General features: G+C 42.2%; 1 protein-coding gene across 1 annotated transcript in view; it reads right to left on the bottom strand.

Moving 5' to 3' along the window:
* Positions 1–7653, bottom strand: part of ZBTB7C (zinc finger and BTB domain containing 7C) — an 88879-nt gene extending 81226 nt beyond the window's left edge. Inside the window, exon 1 of the mRNA XM_063295855.1 lies at positions 7526–7653. Within this exon, the coding sequence (XP_063151925.1) occupies positions 7526–7569 (44 nt within the window). The 5' untranslated portion in view covers positions 7570–7653. The remainder of the gene's footprint in view (positions 1–7525) is intronic.
* Positions 7654–14488: the final 6835 nt, after the last annotated feature.

Raw genomic sequence — 14488 nt, 5'->3', positions numbered from 1 at the left:
GCGAATTGCACCAAATTCTTGTTTTTTTCCCTTGGGAGACTCTCTTAAAGCAGATTCTCCAGCTGAACTGATAGAAAAAATGTGTGGGAGAAGGTATCTGTGCAGCAATAATTCTGCACCATCATTGGCGCAAAAGAGACATACTTATTGTTCTGCAACCACAGATAAACTTTTTTTTTAAGTCAGTGAATATGGAGGACTGGTGAACCTCTTTGCTTTTCTGGCCCTTTCACTTCCTTTCTAGATTTTAAAGCAGTTGCATTTACCAGGATTGTGGGCTAAAAAGATGTGGGAGGGGGAGGAAGCTAATTATACCCCCACACCCACTCTGAAATCTGGGAGGGGACACTTTCCCCCTATAATTACACCCACAGAGCTGTACATTAATGGTTTCAGTCTGCTTGACATGTTTGGGCTATAGCCCAAGGTCAGTTTGACCAGCCTACAATGGTTTAGTATCCTATGCTATTATCATGCCAAATTACGCAGTGACATTAAAAGATGTACAGTATGTGAGACAGGCGCTTAATAGTTTCCTCAGAATATCTCAAAAGCAAGCACCAGCATCTGCAAAAGCTTCCTCTGTTAGACAGTTCACAGCTCAGTGGATTCACGTCACTTCTCCAGTGCCGAAATGTGTGTCTCTCCATGTTAATGGAAGAGGAGACCATTTACCTTCACGGGTGATCAGCTAATTTGCATACGCAGCTGGAACTGACCTCAGGAGTCAGTCTTTTGCCTCAAGAGCTGAACCCACAGATTAACCCAATCTAGGCTCACTAACCAATTCAACTTCCTTCAACCTGGGCATCCTCAGTTCCCAGAATCCCCCAGCAACCATGGCCTTTCTTACAGTTCTGAGACTTGAGGATCTTGTATCCAGACAGTGCCCAGGTTCAAGAACACTGAACTAATCTAAGCTTAGTGGCCCATGAAGAAACAAATCTGGGTTTTGATTAGCACTGAGAAAATGTTCTTGCTCCAAGTCACTGCTGTATTCATTGCTGGTCAAGGGAGAGGCATGATGGCATTTGGAGAGTAGATCTAGCTTGTGTCCTCTCATCTCATCTCCTCGTTTTTGCTGTCTGCCACGTTTAGTCCGTCCAAATACCTCCAGAATAAGGCTATGTTGTGAACACAGCAAGGGGCATTCTGGGGGAAAATGGCCCCAACATGCCATTAAATATGGGGGCTGCCAGTTTTTCCCTACATCACAAAATGCTTCACTCTAGAGGTATTTTGGTAAATTGAACCTCAAAGCTGATAGGCGGCACCTTCCAGAGAAGATCACTAGCGCTGGAGAACAAGATAGATATAGATATAGATATAGATATATAGATCACCCACTCAGAGAAACGCTCCATAACACAGCAACTTCCTCCTACAAAACTCCTAACACGTTTTACACTTCTTCAAAACTCATACACACGCAGTTCAGTGGCCTTGTTTTAAAATAATTGCTAGGTCTTCTTCCCAACACAGAGAGTTTATTTATGAATGGATTTATTTATTGCCATGGATTTTCACTTGAGTCCACACCCACAGCGTCAGCCCTGAGTGTGGCCTAGGCACTGGTTTACCCCTTCAGGGAGAAAAGAGAACTAATGCTGTGGTTTCTGGAACATGGTGTCCTTTTCTACAACGGTCCTAGATTTATGGAATTATGGAGGGGGGCTTTATTCACGGGGGGGTGGTATTTCATGAGTTTTATTCTGTTTATCTACTATAATTTTAGTTTTCTAAATTGGCTTGAGATTGTTTCTACTCCTAAAGGTAGCCTAGGCAGCATTTTAAATGAATAAATAAAATGAGCTGAACACCTGCCTCTTTTAGAACTTTTTGAAACCTTAAAAGAAGGGCAGTTTTTGATGCTGCCAATTTGATGCTGCAGCCTTTTCACCAACCCTCCTAAAAGCCTACTTTAGGTTTTCTGATTATGTCATTTCCAAGCCTTTTTAGTTTTTCCCCATATGCAACTCATAGGTATATAAAAAAAATGCAAAAACTTTGCAACTGGGATTTCCATCTAAGTACCACAGTGAATTCTGAAATTGTTGGGGCTCTTTTCTGCTTGGAAATCTGCATATGACTGCCAGCTGCACTTGTCAAAATGTCATCTAAAATTCTTGATCTTTATGAGTAGATAAAGCCAACGTTCCTATGTGAAGTCAAGAGAAAACAAAACAACAAACAAGTTCAAAATTCAGATAAACAGAAGTGGCATTTATTTAATTCCTTATATAAATGTTTAGTTCACTGGATCTCAAAGTAGTAATTCAGTAACTAATAAATAGACTAAAATTGTAATACAGTGTTAAAGGATTGAGATAATTTCTACTGATTTAATGGGATCCTAACAGTGTTAATCTAAAATCATATGCCATGCAGTTATTATAGCATTATATTTTAATTGCTTTTATACTCATATAAATTAGTTATCTGTATCTATTAAATTGGATATTATATATAGATTAAAATTCTAAAAGATTGGATTTGATGTACAAACTGAAAGCAACTTAGAATTTTTAATAATGAATAGGATTCCAAAGCAAAAACATTACCACTGTTATTTAGGGCTCATTCACAAATAATTATTAGCTTCCAATTTAATGTTGTGAAGGCACTACTTTTCCACAAGTGAAATTAAAATGGTGTTCCAAATAGCACTTAAGATATATATTATCTTCTGTACCATCAATACCCATTTCCAAAATCTTTTGGTCATAATAAAAAGTAGGTCCCACTCAACAATGCTCTCCTGCAATTTTAATTAATTTTGTCCCCCTTTCTAATGTCTCCCGCTAACTGCTTTGTATTCAGCATGGCTCCAGCATTACTGAAAACTTGCTCCAGAATAGCCCAATTAATCACTTCAATCCTTTCCTAGCGGGGCAGGGACATTAACTACTGTCTTCCTTTGAATCATGTTCTTTTTAGTGCTACCTCACAATTAAAAAGCAAAGAAAGACAGTTAATGTTAGATAAACAGTAATTAAAGTGGAAAACTAACTTAGAGACAATTCTCATAGACCAAACCAGCCTCCATGACTAGGAAGATGCTACAGAGGCACGTGATTCTAGAAAGAAGCTTCTAATTAAAGATGCAGCATCTCATTAAACCCACTATAGCAGTGTTTCTGGGAGTTGAAGTCCACACATCTTAAAGTTCCCAAGGTTGAGAAACACTGCACTATAGCATTACAGTATACTAGTTTGCACAGGACATGCTGGGGTTGCAGTTGACTTCTGAAGTCTAAAAAAGTTGGACAACCAAATAAGACTATGGCAGCATGATATTCTCTGGCTTTTCTATAAAAAAATTAAGAATGAGAATTCTAGGCAAAAGAACATCAAAGCAACTACAAGAAAAGAAGCTAGATAAATCTGGATTAATCAATCCCAGAAGGAAGTGTAGTTTGAATGTGTGATTAAGACTGGTATACATTGAGCTGGACTGCCAGAAGAACAAACAAATCAGTTTTAGAAGAAATACAACCAGAATGTTCCCTAGAGGTGGAGATAACTAGGCTTAGACTCTCATACTTTGGGCACATCGTCAGGAAAGACCAATCGCTTGAAAAGGACATCATGTTTGGTAAGGTTGAGGGCCAGCGGAAAAGAGGAAGACCTTCAATGGATTGATGGATTGATACAGTCACAGCAACAATGGATGCAAACATTGGAACAGTCAGACATGTGGCACAAGACCGAACAGCATTTCGTTCTGTTATACGTGGGGTCGCCATGAGTCATAAACGACTCGACGGCAACTAACAACAATAACAACAACATTGAGCTGTAGCTAATCATTATTCCAGTGCACCATTTTACTGCAAAGAAAGTTCTCCAAGGGATCTGCTAAGCTTCGAGCAGTAACTGAGATTGGTCCTGGTCTATGCCATAACAAAAATGAAGTAAACGAAGAAACTGCGTATTTTTATTATATCAGCAATAATAAAACATTGTTTGCCACAAAAGAATACACTTTCTTGCAAAAAAACATTATGGCAAAACCCCAGAATCCCCCCTAAACTCTTCAAATCAAGCAATTTTGCTCAACTGTTTTGTTGTGTGGGGCTAGATGAACCTGACGTTCAAGAATGGGATGAGATACTGCAAGAAGACGGAATGGGGTGAACCAGCTCCAGGGGCTGGAGCCAGAAGCAACCTCTGAGTGGGTTCCGGCCATCTTCATCAACTGCTGCAAGGCCAACAGAACTTACTCCTTGGTGCAGTGGGGGAAGCCCTGTGGGTTTTTATTAAGTGAGAGTTTCATACAGTGAGACTTAAATAAGACTTTCACAGAGCAAGAAATGGAACAAAGGCAATGTTCAGAAAGCTAGTCCATTGCTTGAACAAATGGAGCATTTTAAGATGAAGTCTTCAGAAGCATTTCTGAATATTTAAGGGGCTCTTCTGGATTATCTTACTGACTCCTTACAACAGTACAGTAAGATAGACTGGCATTATTATTCCTATATAGCATCAACAGGTTGGAGAACATGTGAATTAGCTAAGGAAACTGCCTTGGTTTGATCCCATATTGCAGGGCAAGGCAAAATGGGGTCCATAGACATTAATGCGCCTGAAGACATCTTCACTGGTGCTAGGCAGCCCCCCACCCTGAGTTTAGTTTCTTTAAAAGCAGCTATTAATTAAAAAATAAATAAATAGGAAGCTGGTATACAGGTAGTCCTTGACTTACAACCATTTGTTTAGCAACTGTTTGAAGTTACGATGGTGCTGAAAAAAATGACTTATGACCAGTTCTCGCACTTAAGAATGTTGCAGAATCCCTGCAGTCACATGATCCAAATTCAGCTGCTTGGCAACTGGCATGTATTTATGGTAATTGGGGTTCCAAGGTCAAGTGTTTGCCATTTGTGACCTTCCCAGCCAATGGGAAGTCACAAAGTCAATGGGGAAAGCCAGATTTGCTTAATGACCACATGGTTCATTTAACAACCATGGTGATTAACTTAACAACTGCTGCAAAAAGCTCATAAAACTGGGCGTGACTCACTTAACAACTGCCTAACTTAGTGATGGAAGTTCCAGTCCCAATTGTGGTTGTAAGTCTACCTGTACTGCAAAATAAAGCATATAAGCAGTAGCAATTCCTTTGGGCCCCACATGGGCCAGCAAGAGACATTCCTTCAAAATCAAAATGGTGGATGGCTAAGCCATGTACTTTATTTAAGTGGAGGGGACACCTGCCCAGAAAACCACTATGGTAAGCTGGAAGTTGAGAAAGGTAAGGGGAAGCAGCCGCACCAGTTTGCCTTCTGGTGTTGGCGGTCACCTTGTATGAGTTCCCACAATGTGCTCTCCATATTCCAAGTGCTTCACTGGGCCCTGCAAACTGCCTGACAACTAAGTTCAGAGCAGGAGATTTCAGGCCCAAAATTCACAGTTAATCCATCCTAATTCTGGGAGCTGAAGTCTACACATCTTCAAGCGGCCAAGATTGAGAAACACTGGTGTTACACCAATTATCAATTTGCTCTAGTTCTCAGCAACTCCTAATAGAAGACAAAGTGTATGTACGTATATACAGGCACCCATGCATGCATGTGGCTATTCAGCTATTGAATGACCAGCTTCCGTGCTTAAATATTTTAACGGATTCTGCTAACATACATAAAACTTCCAAATATTTACAAATGTTTTAAGGGACAGTGATACACTTTTAGCACTTTTTTCAAACATCCAAATATGGAAAACCTGTTTTGAAGGTATATATGGCAATCTACATTTTGGACCATAAGACTTTGCTGGAGACTTTACACCTTCACCAATCCATCAAAAATTAAACACACATTGCTGTTTATGCTGTTACACAGTCCCCCCCACTTTTTTAGACATTTAAATTGAACACTCTGCCCAGGATGAAAAGCTTTTGGGGATAAGTTAATTTCTTTGCTCCTATAACTCTTAAAAAAAAAAAAAAAAGGAATAATGAATAACGATAGCCCTTGAAAATAATTAATACTCTATTTTATAGATTTCTGTCTTTCCAAGATGGGAACTAGTCTGTCATGACAGAGGGGATAACCTGGAATTGCTACTGATTTTTGCAAAACACAACAGTCAAGAAAAAAACTTGGGATGTTCCTTACGTGAAAGATGAGAATTTTAAGGAAAACTATAGAGAGTTCTGATAAAAGTAACAAATATCCTCAATAGCCCTATTTTCTTCAGGCTGCTAAATAATTTTTTGCATTTTGTTTAAAGAGAAATTTAGAGGCTGTTTCATAGTCAAAATGTCACCGAAATTTTGAGCAAAGTTTACATATAACTTGCAGTGTCTTCAGCTGAGTTTTATATGGCCTAAAAAAAATCCCATGGTCATCACTCTAAGGTCCTTGAACAAAAGAAGTGAGTGGCATGAAAAATAAATATGACAAATAAGGGAAAAATTAACATGCTGGCTAGCCGATCATCATAAAACAGGTGCTCCTTGGGATTCCCAAGTGTCTACCAACAAAATAAGAGTAACAGCAATAATTTCAGCATTCTAAATTCATACACCATTAGACAGCGATACCCCTCTTGCCAGAAATGCTCTGCTGAATGTTGGCTGCACATTTTCAGAACATCAGACTGAAGGTGCCTTAGGCGTCAACCCGGAAGCAACTGCCACTGAATTCAGTGGGGTTCCTGCATGAACAAGCAGAGGATTCACTGTGAAAAATCAAGGCCCCCTCTCTCAACTGTTTCTTTAGGATCTGATGCACAGTGAACGCCACCAAATCCTGGTTATCCTCGTCCTAACTAGCATCCTAGTTATAAGCTAGTTTCTGCAAATTATGACACACGTCTTAAGAACCAGGGAACCCATCGCGTTTAGGAGCAGTGAAACTAAAGCTGAAACTGGCAGGGGCATTGTGTTCTGAGGAAAACTTCCCCCATCGTTCCTCGCCATGACTGTTGATTCATAAATTTGCAGCGGAGGCAAAATCTCCAGCAGGTCTATCCGTTCCCCCCATCTCAGGAAAAAACCGAGCTGAACCAAACCTGAAGCCTAGATCTTATTAAGAGCAGCTGGCGCGTGCCACAATCAAATCTGCCCCAAACTATCAGCTGATAGCGACACATGACATTTCAATGCCACGCTTCCCCAGCCAGATAAAAATGAAATTGCCAATCCAGCTGGGCAAAACTGGTGCAACAAGTGAGACGTGGCGAGAAGGTTTTTCATCCCAAACGCCAATGTTCCAGGAAGATTTGGCCAGCAAATGGTTAGCTTTTTTTTAAAAGGCAAGGAAAGCGTCTCCTTTAAACAGCAATTAATAAAACACATGGACGGTTAAGAAACTATAAAAGAAAACAACAAGCTAAAACAAGCTGCGGCACTCCAAGCAGGCTGGAAACATTATTTTTCCGTAATTAACAACGTTAGCTCTGCCTGGAGAAGGCAGGACTCTTCCGCCTGATTAAATAAACTGGAAGCCCTGAAAATAATAAAGCCAGCCTCCCTTTCAGGAAAACGGCAGAGCCAGGAAGACGAGGCTGATCATCCTACCTCGCTAATTCTTCTTTTTCCTTCCCTCCGGTGCTGGCAAGCATAAAACGTGCTGCTTGGTTTTAATAAGACATCTGCAAAAAAGCCATTCTCCCCGAGCGTTTGGAACAGAATGCAGGAGCTTGTCCTTCTCATTTGCTAGAGGAAAGTTAAACCCTTCTAGGAGCGGTTTGGGAAGGCTCCCTCCCACTCCTTCCTTTCAACCAGAAGAATCTGGCACCCAGCCCTGCTGTCCACCTGTAGTGACGGTATGCGGAGGCAGTCAGCGCCCTACTTGGATGCTCGGCTCTTCCCACCAGCTTGCTGTGGGTTGTTTGGAAAGACTTTGCTTTCTTCTTCTGAAAGAATTCCCTATTTTTGCTCATGTGCCTGCCGTGCAAACAGTGGTTTTCCTTTCCTTGCTTTCTGTCGGCTGCAACTGAACCACTAAGAAATCTGGAGCCTGCCTTATAAATTGATGAGCGGACCGCTGGAATGGGAATGAAATCACATAACGAACTAGGGGAGACTGCAGCTGATCCGCCAGAGCCTGCTGTAGCGGGGAGAGGTTTTGATACAGGTAGTCCTCGACTCACGGCCATTCGTTCAGTGACCGTTCCAAGTCACGACAGTACTGGAAAAATGCCTTACGACCGGCTCTCAGACTTACAACCTTCCCAGCCAGCTTCCGACAAGCAAAGTCAATGGGAGAAGCTGGATTCACATAACCACCACGTGATTCGCTTAACGACTGTGGTGATTCGCTTATTGACTGTGGCAAAAAAGGTAAAATTGGGCATGACTCACTTAATCGCCTCACTTAGCAACGGAAGTTCCTGTCCCAATTGTGGTCATAAGTCGAGGACCACCTGTATTCTAAGGAACTTTGCTTTCACTTTCTGTGAGGAAGGGAACAGCTGAACTCAGGGCCTTGTTTTACAAACAAGCTCAAAAACAGGAGTCAAAGACTATTTTAATAAATGCAATGGGCTTAGCTAAAATGGGTGAATGTTGGTTTAGAAAAGACAAAAGTCAGGGGAACATGTCTTGTCATGTTGCTGCACCAGGCACAAGCCACACTGTGTTGTGGGGGAGGGCATAGCATGTTTCATCAACAGAGTAACTATGGTTTGTTATTTCAGATGTTGGGTTTAGTGAACCCATCCCACCAACCTTTACCCACTACTGAGTTAAAGTACTCTCTACACCCCTATGGGATCCAGGAGGAGGAACTTCTTGGGGGTGGGGTCCCTGCCATATGGGATAAACTCTGCCCCGCCATATGCAGTTGTCCCTGATTCTGAAGACTTCTTTGGAAAGGCAAACTGGTTAGAAACTGGTTCTTTCCCCAAATGCTTGGGTCAGGTTATTTCCATCCTGACCACCATTACATTATTCCATTTTGCTTCAGTGTCATGTGCTACAGTATTTCTCTTTTGTATTTTTAATGATTTTTTACACTACTCAGAATCATGTTGGGCAGCCATATAAATGCTCCAAATAAATAAGCAAACCCCCACATGGGCACAAATCAACGCCACCATCAGGGCGGCTGTCCCTATTATCAACCTTGGTCCTGCGTTTCCTGTATCTGCACCAAGTCATGGCCCAATGGGGTTACCCTGATTCATGAGCGTGCTTTTCTAGCAAGGTTTTCTCCTCTAGCTTTGTTGCTTTTCTCCTTTTAGCATGACACCATCCAAGGGGAGAAACATCTGTCAGTGGGGCACTGCAGTAGGCAGGGGTGTCCGCAGGGGATGGTTAAAACAACGTTGAGATGGCTCCACATCTTATGGTCCACATAAAAACAGGCGGAGCTTCAACTGCACCATCTTGATCCTGTGGACACCTCTAGCATCAGGAATGGGGAGTGCCTCACTTGAGGACTCTGTCTGCCCTTCTCTATGCCAGTTTGTTTGCCCCACCTTTTCACGGCCCGTTTGGGCAGCTCTCAAACTCATGTTCAATCAAGAAGCATGAGAAGGCACACGGGCGATAGCAGACCAGAGAGAAACCCGACTGTACAAGCAGCTAGTTCTTCAGGATAACCAAAGCCATCTAGCTGTAAAACAGCTGGATTTCTTAATTCAAGTGGAGGGAAGTGGTTGAGGCTCACAAATCTAGTGCAACTGACAAATCAACAAGAAAAGCCCAGTTGGAGATCCCTCATTATTTTCAGGATACTGCAGGGCAGAAAGGCAGAGGTCCTGCATCAAAAGCGGGATTTTCACGTCTGGATTGTAAAACCTGGACAACCAGTAAAACTCTTTTTTCACCCTTAGTTTTTTCAACCACAAAACTGTCTTTTTTCACCCCTAGTGGTCCCTTGGATGTTTGCCACCCAGATCCAGGAGTCCTAATCCCAACACCAGTTCCAGAAATCTAAAAATCAGTTGGGCAACCAAACATCTGAAGGCAAACGACCAACCTCAGAGGGCACCAAGGACTCCACAATCGAAAAATTGTGGCGATCTTCTCTCCTGTCCTCTATTTTGTTGGATTCCTGCTGTCTAAAACAGGGAGGAAGAGGTGACGGATAGGAAAGAAATTTAGGGACCAAAGTGCTAATGGGTGGTAGGTGCAGACGCCTACAGCAGAGGTTGGCTAATGACTAGAGGGGAGGGGATGCACGCAACACTGCCCAGACTCTTCTCTGATCATACCCAAAACAGATTTCCTCACCTTACCTCCCAGGTAATGGGTGGCAAACCCTGACAGGTATTGCATGCCTTGAAGCACTGATGGCAGAGTTGAGCTTAGGGAAGGGAAGGAAAAAGGCTTTTATTCAGGTCCACTTAGGGATGACTTCAGGCAGTTTCACTCAAGGGTGGGGAAGAAACAAAGGCAATGGCATGCAAGAGGGGGAAGACTAGGGTGGTAAGATTTGATGGTGCTATGACAAGCTGCCAGTGGGCATAGGGCCTATCTTCATTAATGACCTCAACCCACTATGGCTAAAATCCTGAAAAAATAGCCATGGAGTTCTGTCTTGCATTCACGCAGGTCTGCGAGGGAGCAAGATGGGACAAGGGATGGGATGTGCAGCATAATGCGAACTCCTCCCCTTACATATTTGTGTGTCACATCACAACCCAGGGACGAAAAGGCTCTGCTGGCAGCATTAACATCATGATACCTGTTTTGTTGTTTTGACATTGCTCTGCTAGTTGCACGCAGCTTTGCTTGCCTCCATTGGAATTCTGGGTATTGCATTTCAGCAGTCCTGTTTTAAGAATTAAAGGACTGCTGCTCTGAATATCATGCCACAGATTGCAAATGTTGGAAAGCTTGAAAAAAAACGTATACATGTTTCTCACCGCTGCCCACTCCCATTTCATCCACATGCAACACAGTGAGGTATGTTAAACTACGAAGATGGTGCTGGATTAGGCAAAGCCATAACCTGCCACTGGCTTGTGGCAAAGGCAGGCACCTTGTGGTGGTTAAGGGCTACATTTAAATCAATGCAAGGAACAAAGGCTGAAGGGGTCAGAGAGTGATGCCACCTGGGCAAAACTATGGTTGTGGGTTTCTTAACTTTGGCTTTGTTGACCCAACATGTTTAATCAAGTCAGTTCAACGTTTAATCAAGTCTGCACTTGTACAACATGCTAAGCTTGGTTAGTTGTATCACAGTTAGTTAGGGGGTAGCAATTTGTTTGGCTGAGCATAAGGTTTGCTTAACCCATATGATTCAGTGTATTGTGCAAAGCCAGGAAATGGATTAACTCAATAATAAGGTTGAGTGGGTTACACAGATGCAGCCATTGTTAAGTCTATTTAGTGCTGATACTCTCATTTTCTTCTGCTTCCTGCCTCAAAATAGCAGGAGATCTACCTGCTTGCAGCAAGCACACAACTTTCTCACCAAAGGGTAGCTAGGGATACAAAAAGGGGATCTGCAGGTCATGATGGCTTGGTCAACAAATGATGATTAAAACAAATTGTGGCTTCATGGAGTATGTGGGCCCTGCATCAACCCAACCTAATGCAGAGGTTGCAGCTTAATGAGGATTTGAATATGATGGGGTTTTTTTCCACTTCTCTAACCACTGGGCATGACTCATTTGCAAGGGAATAGGAGTATTCATACAAAATACTTGCTTGTTGTTGACCGAATCACGTTTATTCAATGAATAAAATGTCTGGGTTCACCTGATCACACATAGACTCAATTTGCACAACACACCAGGCTAAAATGTGTTTGGTTACTTCGTGGTTCAACCACCCAGTGAGATGTTAGCCTTCTGGGGTGTTAACTAGGCTGTTGCATATCAGAGGGTGGATCACACCTCCAAATGATTTCCTTTGCAAGGAACTCAGTGCAAAAGGGAGAGGCTGAAGTACACAACTTTATCCACTTTGACCTAGTAGGTCTGGATTTATTGTTCACTCGTATCAACACCGAGGGACAAACTTAAAACCAATATACCACCTCTGAAGCGGAATGCCATCTTAGTTAGTTTAAAGTCTTAGACTTCAGCTGGGCTGGCTCTTGAGAAATTCGGGAGTACTGTATACTACTTTAGGTCCAACTTTGGAGGGGCCACATCTTAGAATTTTCTTTACATGTAAACCTCCTCCTCTATGGCTTAAACAAATGTATTGGAGTGAAACGTTAAATGCAACCTTTGCCCATATATGGTTTACAACTTCCATATAGAGTTTTGTGTAGCCCAAGGTTTCTCAGCCTTGGCCACTTTAATCTGTGTGGACTTCAGCTCCCAGAATGCCGGGAGCTGAAGCCCACGCAGCTTAAAGCGGCTAAGGTTGTGAAACACTGGTGTAGACATTCAAAAATATGATCTATCTGGGTTGCAAAAATCCAGATAATGACTAAGCGGCAGCAGAAGATACACAGGAGCACCACCCCCACCCCAAATTCTTTGCTACCATCTAGCAACCATCCAGGTTTTGCAGCCCAGATATGGTTGTTCTAATTCTTAAATCTAGACTTGAAATAAAGGTCGTTAGAAACTAAATAGTACAGCATTATCCACCATAAAATTAAGAATTACAATTTCTGTGACAAATGCAGGACATAAAATAAAGCTAAATGAAATAAAGTAATGTAGAAAGATGGCTTCCAGTCCTATCCTATAAACTGTTGGCTAAGAACTGAGTTTAGTTCCTAGAAAAATGTCTGTAGGATATCATGATATTTTAAATCAGATTTCCAAAACCTGATCACTGTTCATCACTGCTGCTCCCAATAGCCTTCTTAACCCTCAAATGCCTGCTTGGTAAGTAGAAGCATAGGTACATTAGATAAGATTTAGACAAACAGTTCTGCTTTAAAGACTGTTGTGGGGTGCTGTGCTGCACCCAAAAGTCTTAAGCCTAGCAGTGTGATAGAATGGTTAGAATCAATGTAGGATGGTGACCCCTTTTTTCTATTTTAAAGAAATCTTTGCAAATAAAACAAGAGCAACACCAACACTCTAACTTTTTCTAACAGAAAAATTTTAGTCCAACTCCCTGTTTTCTATTTGTGGTATTTTGCTGTTTTGAAATCTGGCTGAGCACCCCAGACAGGATTCCCCACCTGTAGTGCAATCTGTCCGGTGTCCTGGAGCTCCTGTCTCTGAGATAAACTTTTCATGCCGTGTTGAGCAAGCTATTTTACTACTCAGTTTTTCCATTTGAAATGCAGGAATCCCTACCCTGAGCTTTGCTATTTCAAAAAACTGTTGAGGACATTTTAGATCAAGAACAAGTTCCCCTTGGCCCTCTGTCTGCATGTGGTCCTCAGCCGTCATCTCTGGTCCCCAGAACCGCATCAAATTGCACCGCTAAAATTCAGCTGTGATTTTCAGGACTTCTGAGATGGAAATAAGAATCAAAATCAGTGCCCCTTAAATGACTGGCTTAATTGCACATATTTAAGCTCTCGGAGCCCCTAGAACAGACATTTCCAAAACACAGATTGACCATTTTCACCCTGGCTATAAAAAGACTCCCCATCCTATGCCAATGGTAGCTAAAGCTTTTAAAACACAGTCCCCGTATTCAAAAAAGCTGCCTTGATTTAGATATTGTGAATTACGCTCTTCAGCTCAATACCACAAAGACTTCAATTCCCACCATCCCCAGCCATTAGGACAACTATAGGCTACACCAACTAGAAGTCACCAGACTGGAGAAGACTGGAATTATGCAGCTGGCATCCAATATGTACAGAAGGCATAAGACTGGGGGTTTTATGTATTACATACATGATATATGAGGGATCGGAACAGAATAGTGGAAAAGCTAAGTAGTCTTTCCACCTGAAGTTCTTTCCATGTTTTGAATAAGTAGAAGACAGATCTGTTGACATATCAGCAGCCCATTCGGTTATGACTAATGATGTTCCCCCATGCCAACAAGTTGGGTGAGGTTTGTCTTTAATTGCAGAGGTTGAACATGCTTGGATATACACACACAGGCATACAGAATGTTTTGAAACACTTTGGTTTCTGAATGTCCTCTCCCATTTCCCCCTGCAAATCCCACACCCATTTCACTATCAGCAGCTACTCCAACTCCTGGGCTTCTAAGGAGTGTCCGGGTGCAGTAATCAGCAAAAGCCAGAGCAACCCATAAGCCTATCCCCAGATAAGGTAAAACCAAAACTTGGGCAGTGTCCAGTAAATGCCATCCACCCCGGCTTGTAAATGCACACAGGAAATATTCCCTCCCGCCACTGTTCCAGGTACTCCCTTTGGGACCTGGCTGCATGCCTACTCGACACCCCCCTCCCAGGTTTATGAGAACTGTGTGAGATGCAAAAAATAATAACAAAGTCCCTACTCCTCTGTAAAGTGATTGCTGGTCCAACCATTCTGTGTGAAGTTTGCAGGGTGAAAATGAGATAAAACTCTCTCCAAAGGTATGCAGAGGTGAGGAACCTGGATCCCTTTTTCCCCCATACAGTGCTGCTGGAACCATGCTTTGTCATCAGAGATCTCTGCTCCTCACACTATTTATACTGTAGGGTATTTT

Source organism: Candoia aspera, chromosome 2 (genome assembly GCF_035149785.1).
Source record: "Candoia aspera isolate rCanAsp1 chromosome 2, rCanAsp1.hap2, whole genome shotgun sequence".
Classification (NCBI taxonomy): Eukaryota; Metazoa; Chordata; class Lepidosauria; order Squamata; family Boidae; genus Candoia; species Candoia aspera.
This window is presented reverse-complemented; position numbering and strand designations above follow the sequence as displayed.